This window comes from Ambystoma mexicanum, chromosome 13 (genome assembly GCF_040938575.1).
Source record: "Ambystoma mexicanum isolate Mex_15411 chromosome 13, UKY_AmexF1_1, whole genome shotgun sequence".
Classification (NCBI taxonomy): domain Eukaryota; kingdom Metazoa; phylum Chordata; class Amphibia; order Caudata; family Ambystomatidae; genus Ambystoma; species Ambystoma mexicanum.
The window spans coordinates 428,779,830-428,803,680 of NC_090938.1; the positions used below are offsets into that span (position 1 = coordinate 428,779,830).

General features: G+C 45.9%; 1 protein-coding gene across 1 annotated transcript; it reads right to left on the minus strand.

Annotated features, from left to right (window-relative positions):
• Positions 1–71: 71 nt before the first annotated feature.
• Positions 72–21,242, minus strand: LOC138521302 (uncharacterized). Its single transcript, XM_069634037.1, has 2 exons — positions 21,080–21,242; positions 72–1,402 (listed from the first exon to the last, which is right to left on the minus strand). Exon 2 carries the CDS (start codon positions 1,389–1,391, stop codon positions 360–362), a length of 1,032 nt encoding a protein of 343 aa, XP_069490138.1. The 5' UTR covers positions 1,392–1,402; positions 21,080–21,242; the 3' UTR covers positions 72–359.
• Between the last annotated feature and the right edge of the window lie 2,609 nt (positions 21,243–23,851).

Consider the following 23,851-nt stretch of genomic DNA (forward strand, 5'->3'; position numbering starts at 1 on the left):
TCTTGATCATAGGTCTATTTTGCCCTACTGCCGCTTACGCCACGATAAATAAGGAGAAAAGGAAACTCTACTTTATGCTCAAAAGCATTTATTTAGATCACAATGACATAGTTCACTTGACACACGTGCCAACTCCTTCCTTTCGTGCAATCCGAAGGCCTTTTTCAGCTCATTTCGGACTCACGTTTGAGAAGACAATCATTGTGCCCTCTCAAAATTCCAGTGTTTGGTTACTATCAGAAGCACAATTTTAAAACACATGACTAATAGATACACCTAGCTCAAAATGAATCTCCCCTTTAAATCTCCACATCTGCCTTCACCTAAACTCTCAGAACTGCTGGCGACTTTATGCACGGCTACTGCTTGGAAGGCGGAAGCGGGATTTCAGTTGGTGGAGAAGGATCATCGTCAAACTTCATATCACGGCAGAACAGTACATCCTGCTTTCCAAGACCAAGCTTGTATTGCCATACATACATTTTTTGCCCAGGCTGCAGGGTTAAATTGACAGATTCTTCAACATCCGTCGCCTCGCTCCAATTCTCTGTTTCCGTGTTAACGCTACTCCCTCCATATTGGGCAGTGACGGAGAATTGATATTTTGCGAAGGCTGCTGTGAGATCCCCTGCGCTGTAAGAAGCGGTCATAGAAACATTCCAGTTGTGCTCTATGCTGGACATCTTTTCCCTGGTGTACCCCACTTTTCTAGTAATCTTCTTAGACCAGGTTATGGCTGTTTGGGAATCATTTGACATGGTTTTGATGCAGTCCCAGATGCCGTATGCAGGTCCTACAGTAAGTGAGAGCCCTCCAGGAAGGAAGTTGATTACATCATTATGAAAGGACATTGAAGTCCCATCCTCATTGGTGTTGAAATTGGTGCATCTATAGTACTGAACACCCCATTCATCGTGTGGCTTTACAAAGTAGTAGTAATTTTGAACACCCCAGTAGTAAAGACCATTTCTACACTCTGGATGAAGGCTATATTCCTCGGCATCTCCGTCTGTGTTCAAGCTCGTGACGCGACGATACGTGCCTTTGTTTTGGAAGATGACATAGATATAGCCAAAAGCTGAAAGGTAGTGATCACCGCCCTGACAGTTTGGGTGGATGCTGTACACCACAGCATCACTATCTGTGTTCATGTTGGAGACTCTGCGATAATTGGTTCCTTTGAGGATGTAAAAGAGGTCATCCTGGTACGCGAGATAATGTTCACCTCCTCGGCAGGACTGATGGAGGCTGTAAACATTAAGGTCTTTTCCTTCGTTGAAATTGCTCGATTTCATGTAGCAGTTCATGTCAGACCGTACAATGTAGTAGTAGTCCTTCACGCCACAGAGGTCAACGCCAGGGGCTTTGCTCTTGGGAACTATTCCAAACATTTTCAGTTCTACTGGAAAAACAAAAATGACAAATCAATTATTACAAAAGAATCAACGGTCAATAAAAGTAATGCATGTTTCTATGGGTGTCCTGTTTGTGCGTTACTTTATCGACAATGATTAGCCCAGTTATTTCCCACAGGTATACAAGTAACCTTGAGTTAATACAAAATGTATTTAGGTCGTTCGACTTGCAACCACCAATCTCTTTAATATGGAACCGCAGTTCATGGTCTAGTTTTGGTAGATACATCAATTGCTCACCTCATTTTTTTTTTAAGCTCTGCAAGAGGTGGATCCGAGCCAAATGCTTCGGCCAAATTCTTGTTTGCCCTTGTCAAATAATATAAAATCGCTTTTATTTTGGAAAATATTAAACTCGTGTTTGAAGAAGCCATTTTACCTATACAAACCATTGACATTGTTTTATGCTGCAATATAAAGGGTGATCATGCATGAATAGGAAGTGCTGCCACCGCCCACAAAGGCATGGACCACAAGAGAAGCAACCCGCTTCCCAGTGTGAATTCTTTCAGATAAGGGCACCATCGGCTTCCTGTCCCTCGTGCCCTGCTCCATTTCGGAACACCATCTCTGGGAGGCTCCAAACCAGAAGAGCAACACACAACTGGCTCCTTACCAGCACCCACTTTGTCGTCATATCTGTTGTGAGGGGTAGGTGAGCAGGAGACACAGGGCTGGTGTTCACGTTCCCACTGCCTCCACAACCTCCGTGCCCAGCCTGCCCTCAGCCGTACCGCTGTCTGAGGCAACGATGTAGAGAAAGAGGGTGGGGACTGCAGAGCACAGGGAAACTCTGCTCCAGCACCCCTGCATCCTCCCAGCTGCTTCCCCGAATCATTGTGAGAGGGAAAAGGGGAGGCAAGGAAACATGTGTAACCGCAGACCTGCTCCATTCCTTTCCTGCAGTGACCTCTAGCCTAAAGAATGGTCTGAAAGGCATACCAGGGCATTAGATTGGAATGGTGCCAGACTGTGGGAGGTTGATTGCAAGACCTGGAAACTCTGTAAATATATGTGCTTATATTTTTCCTGTTGGGGGTAGAGTACCAACTAGAGAGGACTGATGAGAGGGTTTGTGTAGTCTACATTAATATCCATGATATTGGCTTTGTGGAAGGGCCGGAGCTGCTCAGGGCAGGTATCTTGTTTCTTTTGTGTGTTTTTAGGTAGGGTGGATGCAAGGCTGCTCATTAAAAGGGGTTGTTGAATGGTGGGTTTTAATCAAGATTGCGGTTGGTTTCAAGGCACATAATGGGATCCATTATGAGCATTGTGGTGACCAAGCCTGGGAGAGTGAGCAGGGCACTATATCCCTTGGTGTGGACTAGTGAACATGGCACTACATCTCTGAGTAAAAGAGAGAGAAGGAGAGCTGCAGCAAAGGGGAATACTTCTGGGACACTTGGCAAGGGGAGGAAGCCGCAGATGCCAAGAGAGGCCGGGAGGCCTTGAGGTCCCCAGACATAGTGATGAAGACGGAATACTAGAGAGGCTTACACGGGAGCGCTTCCTGTCTAGAAATGTGTGAATGCCTTTTTGTTTGCTGTCCTTCGTTTATAATCCTGAGTTCAAGGACTACGTTTCCCAAGAAGCTTTATATTACAGCCATTATGAACCAGTTTCAAAGCAATAGTCTTACGCTGTACTTTTGTTCAATAAAACCCTTTAAGCTTATTCTAGTGTCAGTAGTTGTGTGTTTCCTCTGCCTTGGGACACAAGTCTGAGCTGAATACCTTCACATGGGGGAACTCATTGGAAAACCTAATTCCCTAATCTCAACAAGGCATGTTACACTGCTGTTGGTGGTACAGCCACAGGCACAACAAAAACGTTTCAACAAAAAAAGGGAGCATTAGCTCTGGTTTCCCACCTTCATTAGGCAATCTGTCCTAAGCTGATGATGGTCCATATTTTCCCATTCTTTTATCATTGTGATACTGACACTGGTAACAGCATCTCCAGGCTTCGGATGCAATGGAGAAGAAATGCTGCCATACAGTTACCTAAGAAAGAGCGCAATGTGGTACATAGCTCATGATGTTAATATTATTTCCCATTATCTTTCCATGTCCCTGCAACGGGCTCACCATCTTCTGTGCCACTGGTGTTGGACCCTAAGGGCCAGGGCTAATGGAGGGGGAAAATCAAGGTTCTAGTCTAAAGGACATGGGCATGCTACCCTATAAGTGGGTCTCAGAGCCCTTGCTGTTCAGTTGCCTGGCCTAATGTTCAGTCCACCCTCTGCTGTCAGGGCCCCTTTGGTGTCTTTATACCTTCTTAGGCCCATCAACAGGATAGAGGTGGAGTGGACCACTAAAGTGTTGTACTTTTGTGCACCAGCTAAATAATTGTATGAAATAGGCCATGACGACAATACCCAGTGGATGGGTTCGAGGTGGTTGGCACCTCTGCATTGACTTCTGCAATGGTCTGCCTTCTTCTACCACAACAGAAATAATGCGTATTACTTCTTGGTCTTTACTGTGTTTGGAAGATGAATTATTCCCATTTATAGAGTCTCTCGCTAGACATGTGAATTGTGGGCCATCTCTCTAGCAGAGCATAGAGAGACTATAAACCCCCCCATCAGTGAGTGATTGATTCTTATCCAAAACCAATGTCTTCCTGAGTCCTGAAGTAGGACAGCTGCCCTTCCAATTTCCACCTTCACTTGAACCGTTTTTCTTCCAAACCTAAACATTATGTCAAACCAAAATACATGGAGAAAACCTTAGCATGCCTTTTTTTGGGTTGTTTTTGTTTAACTTTTTCGTACGTTTTGATCTTTTGAATTTTGTTGGTTATTTTTTTTAAGAAGAGAGAAAAGGCAAGAGGAAATGAAACTAAACAGCCCCCCTCCACAAATATAATTAAATGTATTGACAGTGCCCCCGAAAACAAGACCGAAAAGTACTGCAGCCAATTTGCCAATCTTGCCTCTTCCCACAATTCTCCCCTGCTAATAATCTGCCGCTCGACTAGGCAGGATGGCCTGCAACGACAGGAAATGTGGTCTATGTCCCTACTCTCTGGGACTTGGAATCCAGGACCCACACACCCTGAGACGCTGCTTGGAATGGATGCAGACTTTCTCGTGTGAGGAGCGAGACTCGCTTACTGAATGGACATGCTTTCCCTTACAACATTGACATCATTTCCCAGTGTTCTGTGAGCGGTCACTGCCAGCCACCTCCTTCTCACTTGTTTGGGGTTGGTGGGTGGACAGGATCATGCACTTCCCTGTGCCAGTGCTGTGGGTGATTCAGGAGGGCAGTTGTAACCAAGGAATGTCTTGCTGAGATCTTAGCCCTCCTGACAGACCCTGGCCCAAGGTGAACTTAACGGTTTCAGCCTATGCCGGTATAACTTCCACGGCCATTTTGAAATCATCCCAGGCCTTCGAGAATGATCCAGCGTTCTGGGAGGGGACTAGAAAAAACAAGTTAAACTTTGTGAGAGTGCGGGCGCTCCAAGGGTGCAGAGCAGTGCCTTTCTCACTGACCAGGTAGAGAAGAACAAATGAAATCTCAGAGGACTGTATAATAAATGTGCCTTTGAGCAAAATATATATTTAGCTCAGAAGCATGCTTTCTTTACTTTGACAGAGCAAGGTGGCATGTATTTTTTTTTTTATTGATTCGGTTAAACAAAATTCAACCTTTCAAATCATTTTTTACTGATTTTAACAAACAAATTAAAAAGGCAATCAGTATAACATTTACATTTCCGTGCTTTGGTTCGTCAACACGAACAATTTGTCTCATCTTGCTGAAACATTCATAAAATATCCCGTAAGTAATTAAAGACATATGATAATATAACATTTCATAAGTACAAATTTAGAGACTGCCATTATAAAATATGAATCAGAAACTTATTCAAATTAAGAAAAGTGAGAATAATAAATCATATTAAAGAATTTATATTAGACATACATCATGAACCAAATTTTACGTATGGCTCAATGCAACCATTTGAGGATTCATCCTTGTCTATTACGATCTTCAGATTGAATTCATCATTCTCAAGAAGGAGAGCATTTACAAAAGTTTATTATGGCTATTTTAACCGGTGTGCATGCAGTTGCAAACAAGTGTTCCCATAGTTTGAGCCTTGCATCAAAAGCTTACTAAAAAGTGGGTTTAGATATAGGTTAGACTTGTCTGTAAGCTTGGTGCACTCTGTCAGGAGATGCTTTCGGGTTTCCTCTTCATTGTTATGATTGCAAAATCTACATGTGTTACTTGCCTTTTTGATGAGACCTCGCCTGGATAACACATCTCTCGTTAGCCAAAAATTGAATCTAAATCTATCTTATAAAGGGACATCTGAATCTTGCTTCTACCCATATAACCTGTAACAGTGTGCATTTTTTTATTTTCAAAAGGATTTCATTTAAAATCAATATATGCATTGCAAAGTCGTCGTAAAACTATCCAGTCATACTGGCGGAGCTTTACTTTTGCTCTATCAGGATTAGTCCCAAGCAACTCCAGAGATATATCTGCATCCGCCATTGTTGGGATTCCAGTAGATCTCCACTTCGTTATGAAATGATGAGAAGCATTCAGCACATAGGATGCAAGGAATTCAATCAATCAGTGTTTTCATTTTTGGTGCCAAAATGCATTTCCTCAAAAGCATACATGGTTTCCACGTGTAACTTGTGTCTAGAGAGACAAGGACCAATTCACAACGTATAATTGGACCTGGGACTGTATATGGGAGATTCAGTACTTTCCGCCAAAATTTTGCCTCAAATTTATCCCAGAATTTCCGACTTATAATGTTCTTTGATTCAGCACGGTATACTAGAATGGGTACAGTTTTTTGTTTGCAGAAGGATATGGCAGCTGAACATGAAAAAGTTCCATATTTATACAGAATGATTTTGGTCTCGGAGATGGCAGTTGTAAGTTTTACTTCTAAGCCATTAAAATATAAATCATTAGGACGATTATTGAAATTGACTCAAAAATAAGTGTATTTGCGCACTATTTGTAGGGGTTTGTTTAGCAACAGCCATTGGGGAGTTTTGCTCGATCGTTTAGGTTTTACGCAGTGCATTACTTTGGTCTTGGAGAGATTGATTTCTAGCTGGTTATCTATGGCATAGGATCCCAAGGCATCAAGTAACCTCTGGAGGCCTTTGGGAGTGCGGGATAGTAAAACCAAATTGTCTGCATAGAGGAGCCATGGGATTGTGTGTACTCCTAGCTTTGGTACTTCAGATATTAGATTGGCAAATGTTTCCATCATATACAGGATGAAATAATTAAAGAGAGCGGACGCCAATATGCAGCCCTGCTTGAGGCCTCGATACATAGGGATGTTATCAGTAAGCAGTCCTTCGAGGGTTAAATGTACCTGTATTGTTGTGTTGGAATAAAGGTTCATCAGATTCGATATTGAAGCTGGACAGCCAGCACGCTTGAGTTGGTCCATGAGAAGTTGTCTGGACACAGAATCAAACGCTGATCGGAAGTCACCGAAAGCAAGATGTAGTGATTGCTTGGTCTGAATGCAGTGGGCTTTAATCGCTGATAAAGTTAGAAAGTTAATGCCAGTACCCAACCCTGCCACAAATCCGGTTTGGAAAGTATCTCGATGTTTGGTGTCAAGCGTCCATGAATTAAATTCTATCAAGATGAATCTCACAAAGAGCTTGCCTGGAGCATCGGGCCAGGATATGGGCCTATAATTTGCAGGGCACTGTTGATTGATTCAGCCCAGACTTCAGGATGCTCTTTGAACATAGCGTTCATAAGGCCATCAGGACCAGGTACTCATGATCGGCTGAACTTATGAATATAATACATGATATCCTCTTGTTATTTGGAGACTGAACGAAATATTATCAGCAGTGAGTTGTTGAGTCTTGGAAGATGCAGGGTCAGCATATAAATCCTGAAAGTGCATTACCCATTGGGACTCAGACACTCCATTTAGCTGGATTGGGTCCTGTGCTAAGCCATGTGTTTGATTCAAAAGAGTCCACATATGGCCGTTGTTCTTTTGCACCAAGGCACATAGCATGGATTCCCCATCTTTCTGATAAAGGCAGGCCCTGGGATGGCGAAGCCAGTTTTTATAATTTGTCTTAAGGCTTCATAATGCACTATTACGTGTTAACTCAGGAAGTAAGCAAGCTTCACATCTCTCCTAAACTTAGTTTTCCTAATTCTATAGCATTAACATGTAGATTTTTAAATATGGGTTTCCATATATTGTTAGGAGAGTAGCTACATCTTTGTTATACTGAGGAATATTGAATAGCATCTGAGGTTTTTATTTCAAAGGTGGTTGAGAAATGATTATTTAATTCAATTAGAGTGGTTGGTGACCGCTTGAATCGATTGTTCACCAAGAGTCTTCCTTTCCTTTGAATCTCAAGGTGGGATCTGCACATGGAGGTATTTGACCAAGAAAGTGTTAACATGTCATGATCACTGTGATTTTGCTTAACTTTAATCATGCGAGAGGCTTGAGCTAACAGGTTCTTATCAACATAGATGTAGTCCAATATAGCAGTTTGGGAGCTTCTGGACCATGTATTCCTTGGCGGTATATCTCCTGGGAGAGTGCCATTGGTCATCATCATATTGTGAGCTTTCATATATGCAATCCATTTTTGTTGATCCGAAGTCATATGCATTTGTAGATTGGAATAATAATGCATATTTAAATCTCCAGTTAATATCGTTTCGCTAATGTCATCATTCAAATGAATTAAATTAAATATGATTTCTATCACAAAAAAATGTATCTGTCGTATACCCACTGGGTTCCAGTACATGTTTATTAATGCAATGCATCAATGATTTACTGTGATTTTTACTAGTTGCATGAACTTATTGGGAGCAGCCCAGCAAGTAATCGTTAAACCCAAGCTTGTTTTAACCACCACTATTAGTCCTGACATTGGTGTACCTTTTTCATAAGGGAATGCAGGATTTCGAAGAACATCGTGGTTATTCCAGGACGGAAGTTCTGATAACCAGGTTTCCTGTAGGGAGACTATGTCGTGCTGATCAAGTCAATTTTCTTTGTTATTTAAGAGGTGGATAAAGCCCTGAGTGTTACAGCTTGCTAGGGTGAAGTCCGAGGGCCGTGTACAAATAGGCTGTTATAAAGCACATGTCTCACAGTTGCATGAAAAGTGTGGAATTTTTGGAAGACCAGTGGAGGTAAGTTTCTGGGCATGGAAATTGGGAAATGCATAGCAATGTAGGGAACCTTCTTTAGAGGCCGCACTGCCCTTTCTTTAATTAGGGGTGTTGTACTCGGTTTGTAATCCTGTGTTAATATAAATCCCAAAGCGTAAAGATCTGCTTTGACTTTCCAAATGATATTGCAGACTACACAAGATTTGATCCACAGCCTGGCAATTGTTAAATTTGAATTTTCCAGAAATTTGACTTGGTCCAAATCAGAAGATGTTCTTCTAGGCCCGCTATCTCGGCAAATATGGCCAGAACGGAGGATCTATTTAGATCATACTCCGGGTATGGTGCCGGATAACATTTAATTATCAAGTGATGATATTGAGAATTATACGACATTGAATGTTTCTTTAATTCAAGCATTTGGCAATGAGGGGGTTGGGGTGGCATGGATTCCAAGGGCTGCAAATTCTCAACCTGTGAGGGAATCATTGATGCTCGTCACTATTGTTCTACTAGATGTTGTGGTTCGCGATACAAATATTTTTCTCCTACCGTGTCGGGGATTGGCAAGCATCTTTGTTCACAGTATGAGAGTTTTTCACCAGCTTTGTTAGTTACTTGTGGGGTGATCACAGAGGGCAAGTTGATATGTGAGAAAGACCCATTGTTACTATGCAATGTTCTATCTGCACAAGTTGGAACGACACTGTTAGTGAGTTTACTATAACGTTGCGATTGGTGTTGGTCAGACATATCGATCGATTTCTCTCCTAATTTCTGACCTTCTTTGTTCAGTAAAAGATGAGTCAAGCGTTACAAGAAGTATAGACTGCACTCGGACACTTGTTAATGATTCTCTGGCTATAGATTCATTTTGAAAACGTTCAGCTTGCTGAATTAGATCTAGAGGCGCCTAGGCTTCTATAGTTTGGTTAATGTCTTCAACATCTTTTTTTTATTCTGCTTTACTTTGGCATATGTTTTTTATTTTTTTATTTTGTCAGCTGACGCCCTAAAAGTTAACTTTTTTAGGCAATGATATATTCGAGAAGAACTGCTTAGTAGATGTGTTGACTTTTTTATCAGTAGTTTTCTTCCCTTGGGAGTCTACTTTAGCTGTTGTTTTTGCTGATTTTTTTTTATTGTTTGCTTTAGCTATGCTGAATATAGTATACGCAGTTTTTTTAAGTTGACATTTACCCTTATTTAAATTGATATGAATTAAGGGGGCACCTATGGATGGTGTATTAGCATCAGCCATGGTCTCTATTGGGCGTATAATGCCATTAAAAATCAGTAGCTTAGGTATTATCTCGTAATTTTGTTGTAATGTTGGAAATACGTCAGCTTCAGCAAGTGATTTGGTACTTATCCATTATCCCCTGAAGTAGATAACATTGGATTGTTTTTATTTCTTTCGTTGAGAAGGTTTAGTAGCCGCGAGTCACGCTCCATTATCTCCACAATGAGCGCCGACTATTTGTTTATCTTGTTGTCTAGCGTTTCAAACAACTTCAATAGGGCCACAATCGTAGAATTCATGGCAGTTAGAGTTATGTCAATCAAAGCAATTGAAGATGCTTGATTAGCGGGGGTTGATGGAATGCAAAAGGGATGATTAGGTTTGCAAGGTGTTGGCTGTACATATGAAACAGACAAGGGGGAAATATCCTGCGGTACTGTCTCAAATAGAATAGGAGATTGGGATATATCGTCACTAGGTATAGATGGTAAGAGTTCATGTTCAGGAAAGTCAATTTGAAAATGTAAGGCTTTCACAATAGGAATATCGTGTGGCAAAGTCTCAGAGATGAAATTAGACATATGCTTTGGAGGAGCCGACACATTCAAATTACAGCTATGCACTGCTATATCAGGCATTGTGCTGTCAGGAGTTTCGATAGATTTGGACGGCTGCTGAATCTGATTCATAGAAGAGCAGCCTGTTATAGGCAGATTGGAAATAGGGGCTGTTTTGTAAATGACACCTGAGCTGCTAATCATTTTGGCATGTACTACAGTTAAAGGTAATGGCGGCGTGCCGGTGAAGCCTGCAGTGATTAGTGAATCAGTAATCACAATCACATTGGTGTCATTCAGTTAACAACGGTTCTGTTGTTGCTTGTTGGGGCGTGGTTACATTGTTTCTGCTAGATTTTTTGTCCCCTACTTGGTAAAACGGTTTAATGCTGGGGCTTGTCACATGCATCTTTCTTATGAGATGGAGAACACGGGGAAGGAGACTTGGTTGCCCAGGCACCCACCTTGATTTTCTGTAGAGGCGGCCGAGTAAAATGCTCCAATCGTTTAGTGGAGTCGTTCGGAAGGGGCATGTCAGATTTTAAAGCATATGCGGATCTCCACATGACCAGGTGAAGTCTAGTCGCAGAGAAAATGTCCTTTGAAGATTGATGTTCTTTTTGCGAACACACACGGTAAGGGGACCGAAAATAAAATACAAATAGAAAGCAATACTATGTGTATATAAATAAGTGGGTAGAAGGAACAAGCTAAACACAATCACGGAAGAAGTATCGGGAAGGGCCGTTCATCACTTCTGCGAAGCAGTACTTCACCGGTTCTTCGCCCTGGTACGCGCGCGCAGGTGCGCCCGATGGATTATGTAGCTTCCTGGGAAGGTGGGCGTGGTTTGAGATGCAGGATGGATTATCTCAGCAAAAATGTATCAGAGTGCTGCATTGTAAGGGTTGAAGATGGCGTCCTGGGACTTGAGGTTTTAAGAGGCTGCCAATGCTGCTCACTTAAAAAACAGCAAGCAATCCATCAACATTGCATGTTTTCAGAGGAATCTTTGTGGCCACGCCAACTGTCTTGATGAAGTTTGTTGGCTATTTTCCCCCCCCGAGAGATCAAATCAAGTCTGATCCGATGCTGCCTGGAAACTGGAGGCACTTTATCAGTATTTAAAAAATTGCATTGTGAAAAACCAGGGCTTTCTCCCCTTTTAGGATTCTCAAACTTAGGTGTGCCCTCCTACCTGTTTCAAAACTGCGCATTTTGAAAACTCCTTTCTTGAGTGTTGTCATCTGTCCTATTGCGCAACCTGCTTGCCTCCCGCTGTCTGATCTGCCTACTCCACTGACCTTCACTAGTGTCTTCCCTTCCACCCTCCCCCTCTCCCACCTACTCTATGGTGCTCTCTGTCTCTCCTATCTTTTCTAACTGCTTCTCTTTTGACTATCCTGCTCTCCTCACTAAATCTGTTAGGAAAAGGTTTAAAAAGGACATCCTGGTCTCCAACCCAGGCCTCCCTATCGCCGACACTTACACCAATGCCTCCTCCAAGGAAACTCTCACTGGCATCCACTTTGTCGTGCCTTCGCCAGACCTATGGACCCTTCATATGGTCTCTGTGCTCTCCCCTTTCTCCTCTTCTCCCATTAATGGTGGCACCCGCTGGGATGCCCTCCTGGCATCCTTCCTTTCCTCTAAAGTCATCATTAATGTCTAGTCCAATGGGACCGTCCTGGTCCAAGGCCCTCAGACCAACCTTCACCTCTTTGATAGACACTTCCCGTGCCTCATCAACTTCATTTCTTCGCCTGCTGTCCCCTCTCCCCTTTCCTTGACTACCTCATCTCCCCCTTCAGCCTCCTCCCTGGCTACCTTGCCATCCCCTTCCCTCTCTGCCCCCTGTCAGGCTCATTCTACACCTCTGCATGGCATACCTCTGATCTGTACCCCTCCCCGGAAGTCCTTCAAGGATGGCAACCTTCCCCATCTTGCCACTCTAAACTTTTGCTCTGCTGTCAAACACTCCTCTGATATCTGCCGCCTTCTGGAAGAACTTGACCTTGATGTCCTCGGTCTCACCGAGACATGGTTCACGGCCAGCTCTGTCACAAGCTTTGATTCGCTCTTACCTCACGGCTAAAAGATCCTCTCTGCGCCAAGGGCCAACCGCTCAGGTGGGGGTGTAGCCCTGATCTTCCCAGAGTGGCTTCCTGCCTCTGTCACTCCTACGCAGGCCTACTCCTCTTTTGTATGCAGGCTCCCTCTCTCCCCTAGCCACTCACTTACTGTGGCTACTGTCTATCGGCCACCTGGTCAGATTTCATCCTTCCTCTCTGAGTGGGCGGACCTCTCCACCTCACTTCTGGCCTCAACTACTCAACTCCCCCTTCTTGGAGACTTCAACTTCCACCTGGATGCCTCCTGTCCGTCCTCTGGACTCTTTCGCGACCTCTGCAACTCTCTCTCACTCACTATTCTCCCCTCTGGCCCGACTCATTCTGCAGGGCACACTATTGATGTTCTGATCTCCTCAGACCTTCCCCTCTCTGTCCCTCTCACCACTCCACTCTCCTGGAGTGATCACTTTCTCCTCTCCTACCACCTCACCCTCCCTACCCCCCAGGCCAAGCCGCTTCCATCACTGCCGCCCACCTTCTTGGTCATCCGACCCATGAAGCGCGTGTCAGCTGAGACTTTCGCCACCAGCTTGTCACCCCCCCCTACCCTTCCCCCTTGGCTGACTCTCATCCTGACACAGCCCTCTTCACTCTCCACTCTGCTATTTCTGATACTCTTGATATCCTTGCCCCTGTCATGAGAATCTGCCTGAAGCCCAAAGCCAAGTGCAACTCCTGGTACGACACAGACCTCGTCATCCTAAAACGCAAGTGTAGGGTGGCCAAGAGGAAATGGCGTGCTTCATGTACATCGTCTGACAAACTGGCCTGCCACCTGCTGCAAAGGCAATACCGGCTCTCTGTCCTAACCAAGAAGAGAGCACATATCCAAGCCTGTGTCTCTGCAGCATCTAACAATTCGGCTGAACTCTTTAAAATCTGCAAGGAACTGGCCAATCCTGCCGCAGTCTCTACCGCTCCTGTCCCCTCCCAGGCCCTCTGTATGGCACTGGCGTCTCACTTCATCTCTAAAACTCAGGACATCCTGTCCTCTCTATCCTCTTATCCCCTCCCTCCCCCCACTCCCTGCTCTTCCTCTGGCCATTCTGCAGCCACCTCTCCTCCCTCCTTCTCTGCCTTTCCCCTGTTCTCCGCAGACGAGGTTTCTAGACAAGTCCGATCTATGAAAGTCTTGTCGAAACAGGTTCACCCTTGTTCCTCTAAAACTATCAAGGACCACATCGACTCCCTGGCTCCTGCCCTGGCTGATTTCTGCAATCACTCCTTTGCCACTGGAGTCTTCCCATCCCCCCTGAAGCATTCCCTTGTGCACCCTCTTCTTAAGAAACCCACTACCGACCCCTCCTGCCTGGCCAACTATCACCCAATCTCCATCACTCCCTTCCTGGGCAAGCTCCTGGAGAAACTGGCCATCTCCCAGCTTAATCTCCACACTGAATCTGTGTCTCCATCACCATCAGTCTGGCTTCAGAGCTGCCAGAAGCACGGAAACTGCTCTCCTGAACATCCGTGAAGACCTGCTCTGCAATCTTGACTCTAACACCCCTTCCATCCTCATCCTACTTGATCTCTCTTCTGCCTTTGACACCGTCAACCATGCCATCCTGCTCAACCATCTCCGATATAACCTGGGTATCACCGGTCAGGCTCTGGCGTGGCTGACTTCTTTCCTCTGCGACCGACCCTCTAAGGTCCAACTTGGGTCCTTCCTCTATGCTATCTTTTTCTCTACCTGTGGTGTCCCCCAGGGGTCTAACCTCTCTCCCTGGCTGTTCAACCAATACCTGGCACTCCTGGCCCACTGCATCGCTGCTCTCTGCCCCAACTTTCAGTGTTATGCGGATTACACCCAGCTCATTTTCAGGCTACCATCGGCCTCCTCCTCTACTTCCCTCATCTCTGACTGTCTGTCTACTATCCAGGAGTGGTGGGCCGCCAATGACCTCTGCCTTAATGCCAGTAAGACTGTGATTCTCCTCATTGTCACACCCACTCCCTCCTTTCCTGTAGCTCTCTGGCCGGCCTCTCTTGGCCCTCTTCCTGCTCCCACCTGTGTGGTTAAAAACCTTGGGGTCATCTTCGACTCTACACTTTCCTTCTCTCCTCACATCTCTGATGTCTCTAAGAAGTCGAACAACTGCACCTCCTCAGAGGTATTCTTCCTTTCCTCTCCTTCCCCCAGAAGCTCACTGTCTCCAGAGCTCTGGTTCTCTCTAGGCTGGAGTACTGCAACAGCCTCTTTCTAAATCTGCCTGCTTCTACTCTCCGCCCTCTGCAACTTATCCAGAACAGGACTGCAAGACTTGTCCTTGGCCTCAAGCCCAGGGATCATATCTCTCCAGGACTGAAATCTCTGCACTGGCTCCCTGTGGCTGTGAGGATTACGTTCAAAACCCTCTGCATCGTCCACAAGGCCTTATGGGGCCTGGGGTCTCAATACCTTCAACTGTCTCTTCCTAAATACCTTCCTTCTCGAGCTCTTCAGTCATCTGCCTCAAACTCCCTCAGGGTCAGTCGCTTCTCCAAGCAACGAGTTGGTGGTAGATCTTTCTTCGGCTGGGGCCTCCCTCTGGTACAGCCTCCATGCCTCCCTGAAACTTGAGGAGAATCATCTTCGGTTCCGGAAGCACCTCAAAACCTTTCTCTTTGCTTCTGCTTTTTCTCCTCCTCTCCCTTGCTGACACTGACTTTCCACTGGTTGCCTGGTCGCCCTCTGATCTTGGGCCCAGGTCCCCTCCCCCTCCAGTCGCATTCCTGCACTGCCCTCCTGGCAACCCCGCACTTGCGGACTGTTTTCTGTATACCTACAGTCCCACTACCAGCACTTGACACCTGTTGTCTGCACTTACCCTTGCACTTGCCACCTGCTGGCCGTACTTTACCTATTGTTATTTATTTTCTTATCCCATGTACTGCACTGTCTTCTCCCCCTTCCCACCCCGCACTTCTCCCTCCTCCCCTTCCCATGCACTTGCAAGATCTGAATGACACCTGGTCTAGTAGGGTCGTTGCCTGTCTTCCCTCTGTTCCCATCCCTTGCCTCGTCGCGCCTTGAAACACCTGTGTATAGGCCCGTTATAAATGCCATATCATATCATATCATGTATTTATTGCAAATGAAAAGTGCATTGCCAAGACCTACTGAACAAATGTCGAACGGAAAATCATATTGTGCCTCCTATACTGTATGAATACATGTATATTGGCCTACGCCAAGCCACTTACGAAGAGATCCGCGTTACAAGGTCTTGACCTTAGATCTGAGTAAGCCGCCATTTTAGGTCCATCCGCCATTTTAGATTCTTTCTCTAAAGTCACCATGTGTTCTAAGATAGTGGACAGTGTCATTCCGAATGTAACATGGCCATCTTGACCTCTATGTACAAACTAATATGTACATGTTAGGGTCATGAACTGAGACCCTGTCCTTCACTGACCTGTGTGTAGAGGATTACCTGCGCCAACGAAGCTAATCCTTGAGCATATGTTAAACACAATGTATTCAAATACTGAAATGTGAACACTTGTTTGACTGCATTATATAAAGAGGTTTGAGAAGGCTCTACGAGAAATCAGAAGACATATTGTTGCCATTGTAACTTGTTAGGGAATGTTTTAATGGTAAACCTTAAATGCATAGATGTATGAACTCGGCACGAACCCTAGATCCGTGATGTATTAACTTGTATTAACTTGTAGGTGAGCTGAACATCATGTTTTGGACTGTATAAAAGGCGAGACTATTCTAATGTACAGCCCCACTCACTGAGCACACCAAACAGAGCTGGAGTTCGCTGTGTTGTACTGAGGGCCTGATAGCTATCTGTTGCTTTGTCCTTTGAAACTGTTCAGTATAGAATAAAGATCTTTGTATCTTTCTTTGTAACCTGCGTTTGGTGTATTTCCTTTTGGGGTACTCAGCCTCGATATCTTCTTTTTGATTTCACACAAAGAGCATTTTAAGAACTGGAGCAATCCCATTGCATGGTGCTTTACAAACGTTTACAATGTCATGATATCCTAGTTGAATCTGTAAACAGGCTGCTGGTGGACAGTGAGCTGGAAACAGTGAATGAGGCCAGCAGAAGAAAACATTAAGTAGTACATCTTCAGTAATCACTGATATATTCACAAATACATACAGATGTGCAATCCGGTGGTCCCAGCGGTTAGGGGTCATTGGATGGGGGCTGATAGTAATCTAAGACTCACAAGCTCTTCCTCCCCAGCCCCCCCGGAGAGTAGAGAGTTCTTAAGGGAGCCAGTCACTGTTTGAATGCACCTCATTTCAGCGGACAGGGGGCAGCAATGAAGGGGTGTCCAGAGAGTGAAGAAGCAAAAGTGAGTGACAGCACAGGGATTGACAGACACATGGGGGGGGGGGCATTTTGGAGAGGGGTGTAATGTTAATGGAAGGCGTAAAAGGCTTGCGTTAGGCTTTTAAGCCTAACTTCATGCCCCATTTTCATCCATTTGTATGGCAGAGAGGGTGGGGGGGCGCAACTTGCTTTTCCGGCGCAAATGCTGGGGATCCTGATGGAGGCCGCCGGCTTTATGTGCCAGCATTAAGCAGGCGGACTCCATAGGGATACCATAAACTGTTTGTAATGCAGTAAATTGCAGCAAAGTAATTCGTTGAAATTACTTCATATTACTTTGTAAGAGAGTCCTTTTATAGATGTAAATAAGGGTAAGGGGACATGGGGACGTTGGGTGTGGGGTGGTAATGAAGAGGGGCATGATGGGGACCCCCCTAAAAAAAAGTGAAGCAATTGCAACAATGTAAATAACTGGCAAGCAATTTAGTTTGTTAAATTAACTTAGAACCAGGGATCCATTTTAAACGCTGCCTGCCAGGCGTATATGGCAGGCAGTGTTTACTTCATATGCACGGTGCAGGGCGAAAGGTGGCGTACACGCTTATGCAACACCGTTTGCCCTGCACTTTTGCATGGCGGAGTGCAAATTACCAATATTTAGAGGTGCTGCCGTATTACGTCGGGGACTCGAATATGAGCCCTAGAGGGTAAGGGGGATTATTGGAAAAGACTGAGCGAGTAGAGGGTGGTGTACACATGGTCTCTGGAGGATAGCTCAGAGACAACGTGTTATCCTTGGAAGCAAGATGACATGGAGCAACGCAGGTTCGATCGCTGCGTCCGCACTTAGAAATCTCCGGGCACTAAGGGTGTTATAAATAACCAATCATATAAGAAGCGGGAATTTGAGTAGGGAGATGTTTTGCATGTATAGCGGCCCACATGCATGGAGGAAGGCTAGACCTAGCGAGGTTGTAGAGGGCACACAGAGCAACCCCAGTTCCTCGATGAGAGGAGCAAAGCAGTACAGTGGGAGCCCAGGAGGAGGCTGGAGTATTAATACAGCCGCCGGAAGACCAGGGTGGTAACGAGTGTTTTTGGTGCAGTGAAAGTGGAGAAGGGCAGGTTTTTACAGATGTTCACGACTTTACGCCTGGCAGCCATAGCTGGTGATGATTTGTTGAAGTTTCAGGTCACTGCCAAAGAATACGCCAGATTGCAGCATCCTAACCGTGTTGCGTAAGCAGATCTCATGCAAAGACGTTAAAATCCAGTCACTGCAAATGCAATTGAGCTCCAGATAATGATCTGACGGTGGCAATGACATTTTAAAAATAAATAAAAAGGAACCGCTTATGTAAACTGTGAGCTTCTCCTTTTCAGGCGGAAAATGCTGCCAGGGTTCTGGAAAGATCCTTTTCAGCACAACGCTTTTTCCTGCCCCACGCCTGTGACGCAGGGGACTGACACAGATGATTGACCCTCACAGCTGCAAGATCTGACTCAGATGAATGACCCTCACAGCTGCAGGGTCTGACACAGATGAGTGTCCATCACAGTTGCAGGGTCTGACCATCACAGCTGCAGGGTCTGACACAGATGAATGACCCTCACGGATGCACGGACTGACACAGATGAGTGACCCTCACAGCTGCAGGGTCTGACACAGATGAGTGTCCATCACAGTTGCAGGGTCTGACCATCACAGCTGCAGGGTCTGACACTGATGAGTGACCCTCACAGCTGCAGGGCCTGACACAGATAATTGTCCATCACAGCTACATGTCCATCACAGCTGCAGGGTCTGACACAGATGAATGACCCTGGCAGCTGCATGGTCTGACACAGATGAAAGACCATCGCAGCTGCAGGGTCTGACACAGATGAAAGACCATCGCAGCTGCAGGGTCTGAAGCAGATGAAAGACCATTGCAGCTGCAGGGTCTGACACAGATGAAAGACCATCGCAACTGCAGGGTCTGAAACAGGCGAATGACCCTCGCAGCTGCATGGTCTGACACAGATGAATGACCCTCACAGCTGCAGGGTCTGACACAGACGAAAGACCATCACAGCTGCAGGGTCTGACACAGACGAATGACCCTGACAGCTGCAGCGTCTGACACAAATGAAAGACCATCACAGCTGCAGGGTCTGACAGATGAAAGACCATCACAGCTGCAGGGTCTGACACAGATGAAAGACCATCACAGCTGCAGGGTCTGGTGCAGATGAATGACCCTCACAACTGCAGGGTCTGACACAGATGACTGTCCATCATAGTGAAGAGTGTGCATGGAGCAGGGGTCTGCCACATTAAACTCTCTAGATACTTGGGACTACGTCCCCGGGGCCCATGATCCCTTAAAATTGACTATTCTAGCATGGTCTGATGTGAGTTGCCATATGAAACATCTGGCGAGCAGATCTGTAAGTGTCAATCTGAACCAGCTGGAGAGCTGGGATTTCATTGGGCTGGGATAAGCAGCAGAGACCCTGCAGTCTCCAAACAAGCATTGGCAATGCCAACAGTTTGACCTTTTGTGTAGGCATGGAAAAAACACTCGCCAGGCACAGCCGTAGTGGGATTACCTGGACATTGATGGTATCAGATGCAACATGGTGCGAATTCCTGGGCCTCTAGTAGCAGTGCCTGGCAAATGCCTAATATTTAAAAACATATTTGCCAATGCTTGTTTTAAACGGGACTTCAGTGAAGGACATGCAGAGTGCTTGTAAACCGAGTGGCTGAAGACAGACCTGGTTAAGACATTTTTTTTATTACAACGGTAGTGGCGTAACAACTCCAATTAAGTCATTAGCTCTCAGAAGACTGCTTTGAAAAAACACTAGCATGCATTTTGAGTGTGACGTTTGATGGTAAGGCTTGATTAAAGCGAGCTCAAAGAGTTCCCCTGAGGAGGCGTTTTGAGTGGGCAGGGGCAGGAACTAGGTGGGAATGGCCATATGGATTAGCATGGCCATGGGCAGTCAATGGGTGGCCAAATAAACAACACCTACAAGCTGTATGTCTCTCCTCATATGCCATTCCTCCCTAACTGTACTCTAATGCAATCGTTTCGGCTCATAGGTAATAGCCCAAACTAAAAATGCCCATAAAGGAGAGAGCACCCAGCAGAGTGAGCACCCTGCACTTGAGCAGGATGGATATTCATAGGCTGTTCGAGAAATAGTTGCATGCAACCCAGCACCTGACTCCCAAAAGGGAAGGGGGGGTCTGAATGGTTATATAGAGGTTTGCAGTCAGTTTACTGTTAGGATTCTATTACAAATGAAATAAGCAGAAAGGCCAGTTTGCATTATGTGCTCAAAATGGGATTGCAGGTTTGAATGACTGTCAGGGATGTCATATTTAAAATATTGCGTTTAATTTGTGTTCCCCAAGTGTATGTGAAGTAGCCAGTGGCTTTTGTGCTGTCTCATTTGAGATTTCAGGGCCAGATGAAGATGCATGGGGGGGACATGGTGGCAATGCCCAATGCCCCAACCATTTACCACACCCAACAAAATGCTGCCACGCCCTCTTTCCAGAGCCCCCCTAGATTCTGTATACCACTGAAACCAGTGCTGGAGGGGCAAAGGTGCAGGTCCTCTGCATGGAGGGTTTATAGGACGACAAAATGGGGATTTGTGCTTGCACGGTTGCCCAGAGCTCTCACCTTTCATGTGGCATAGCTCTCAACTCACACGCTTTTGGCAGGTGTCACCAGCCTTGTAAACAGCTGACTCACCCGCCAAGACTCCTGCACGGCCATTAATTTCAATGGGCCTCTCACCCGCCAAAAATAAAATCGGGTGTTTTCACCCGCCATTGCGACATAAATGGTTGAGAGCTATGATGTGGCCATGGAAAAGCCAACCAGTTCTGTTTTTGCTTTGAGTTCTGTGACTTGTAGTTTTCAAATCGTAAATAAAACTACTAGTACCACAACCCAAAGTGAACAAAAACAGAACTGGATGGCCTTCTTCCGCATAGCCACGGGACACTTGAGAGATCTGGGTTATCTGCCACATTCCCTGCACTGGGTGAAGGGTCCCACAAACAAAAGACTGGTTTAATCTGTCCCTCCAGAACGCTTCCCGTGCCATGGCCTTGACGCCGGTCCCGAGCCCATTGACTACATCCTTACATATTGCTTAACTAGGCGTAACTCATAAGTACGATTAGCTTCAAAGAGTCCTGCTACACGTTTACCTTCCCAAAACAAGCCCAGTGAAACCTTAGAAGAATGGTGCGGAGTCACGATGAATCTAGGTTTACTTACAGGGACTGGACCAGCAAGGAGAACGCGCCTGCAGCAGCTTGCAGTCTTCCTCAAGGTTGTGCCTGGGTCCTCTCAGCACCAGCCAGTCACAGTCACGCTTGGGGGCCCCGGCGATAAATAGGTGAGCAGCCCCCCAGCCACCCCTCCCCTTCTGGCGGCACAGCGAATAGGCTTGGAACTTCTGGGGTTTCTGCAGAAGCGGCCTCAAAGCCGCTCCAATAACATATAATCACGGAAATGCCCCAGGCGAGTGGGTTTAACTGGGGAGGTGGTGCATACTTTTAGAAACGTTTCATCACCCTGAAGCGTGGTATGAAAGCTCAAAACAATAAAAAAAATAGAAAACCTATTTAGAGCAACTATAGTGCTCAATGTATATGTATCCGGACTGGCATGGGACAGTCATTGTTTATGTTACACAGCAGCAAACCCGCTGGACGATGAGAGCGAATATTCTCCAGGGGTGTTGCAGTGGGTGAGGGGGGGTGGGGGCGTGTAGGGTATTATACTTTGATCAGGTTTTTGCAATTGTGTGTAGTTGATAAAATTGTCCACTTTTCATGCATATGCTAAATCATCATTTTAACAACATTTCCAAAATGAATTTCTTGAAAGGCGACATTCATATAATGTAACAGCCACTGTTTAAATCAACAATGATCGATGGCAGGTGGAAACATTGTATTGGCTAACCTCTCATTATTTGTTCCCAAGAGTTTCATGCACTAGTCAATTTCGTGTAATACACACGACCACTAGAAGCGGGTTTGCTCTGTGTTTTGCATGGAATGTATTCACCACTGACCCGGAGATACGATTGAGACAATACTCTTCAGAAAGGCAGGAGTGCTCGTGTTTTAAGAAACAAAGTCATTTCTATATTTTCAAGACTATGGTCCTGATTCATGAAATATATTGCATAGTAAATCGGGACATTGCGCCCAAAACCAGTTTGTCGATTCTAGAACCGACTGTGCAGTACTTTTTCGGACTGTGCGGGGACTTCGCGCAGGCTCTGAACGTCTCTGCGAACGGCCGAGTGCCTTGCGCGGGACACCTCACAGAGCATGGGCGTGGCATGCGTATAGACCGGAGTCGGGGGCGGAACTCGCAAAATGGGGAAGAACAAGTGAACATGTGGGCGTTACGAGGGGCGGCCCACAGGCAGTCCACTGCACGCCTACAAATTTGCATAACCAAGCATATTCATGGATCTGTCCGCGCAACTTCTCATCAAGGAAATGGCCACGCAAATCACTCGATCTATCCGCCACCCGAAGGCAGGCATACAGACACTTGCGCATAGGAATAACAGTGCATAGTTAAGATCAGGTGTTGGATTTAGGGGTGTGTGCACGCAGTCGGGGTTCCGATTGGACTTGCAGGTGCGCGTAAGCAGTGTAGCGGGGTGCAGGCACCGTTTACAGGGGTTTGCACGCATGTGTACAAGCATATGGCAACTTTTACGATATGTGCTACGCGTGCTGAGGGTGTGCTGGGAATAGTTACGGAGGACCCCACACGTGCCCGCGGAAAGGCTCTGCATGTGGGCGTGTTCTGGGCGTTCCGGCCGAGACTTGCACATAGGGTTACTTTGCATGTAAAATTCTGTGAATACGCGTAGTGTGTAGATTTTCCTCTGTGCGACGGGCAGCACAGATTCTTAATCAGCGTGCAGTCTTTGCAGGACCTATTCGCCGCCTTTTTCCATGAATCGGGCCCCGAGTCTGCAGGTGGTAACATTTAATTACTGCTAATAACAATGGTATTAATACGTTGTGTTCTCATATTTACTGGACCCTCCTCTTCTATGCACTATAATGGTAGGTGGTATTATTACCTATCAGCTAAATACTTTCTGATGGCTAACAGGGGCCAGGAAACCCTCCACTAGCCTCTAGGTCTATGCAAGCCCTCCACTAGTGTCCAGGTCTAAGAAGCCCTACACTAATGTCCAAGTCTCAGCCATCTCAACACTACTGTCCAAGTCTAAGCAAAGCACTCCACTAGGGTCCCAGTTTAAGCAAGCTGTCCACTAGCCTCTAAGTCTAAGCAAACTCTACACTAGTGTTGAAGTCTAAGCAAGCCCTATACTAGTGTCCTAGCCTAAACAGGCTTTCACTAGTGTCAAACTGGGAAGACTCCTAGGTTCTGCCTGCATTTTTGACTCGTCATGTCTAATGTCAAGCAATTGATTTTGATATAAAGTGTGAACACCAGATACCTTCTACCATGGCAAAGCAAATGTTCACCAACTCCAAAACAGGAGCATGTAGGTAGACGTGGTTGCCCGAGTAATAGTGGTGGCCATCTCAATCTCATTGGCAGTGATAGCAGCGGTGGTAATAGTGAAGATTAAGGGCCTCATTACAAGTCTGGCAGTAACCCTGCCAGTGCTGCCGGCGGGTTGCCACCGGACTCGTAATATTTTACAGGCACCTGACTTTCCGATGCCATCAGGAGATTCCAAGTCAGGCGGCCCGGGAAGTCAGGCGCCGGTAAAATGTGAGTCCCCATTGCCATAGAGTCCCATAGGACTCGATGGGAGTGGGGACACGGAAGCACCAGGCTTTTGTGACCAGTCTGCCTACCGCAGCTCCTGTGCCCACCAGGTTCAGACCTGTTGGGCACAGTATCCTCGCAGACAGACTCGGAAACAAGGATGCCGGTGAGTTAACTGGCCCCCTTGTTTCCGGACTAGCAAACTCATAATGAGGCCCTAAGAGCCTTATTTTAATGAGGTCAGATAGTCCAACAGAGCAAATCCGAACT

What these genes read in the sequence shown, in the direction of transcription:
- LOC138521302 (XM_069634037.1), bottom strand. Translation starts at nt 1,391, where the DNA reads ATGTTTGGAATAGTTCCCAAGAGCAAAGCCCCTGGCGTTGACCTCTGT.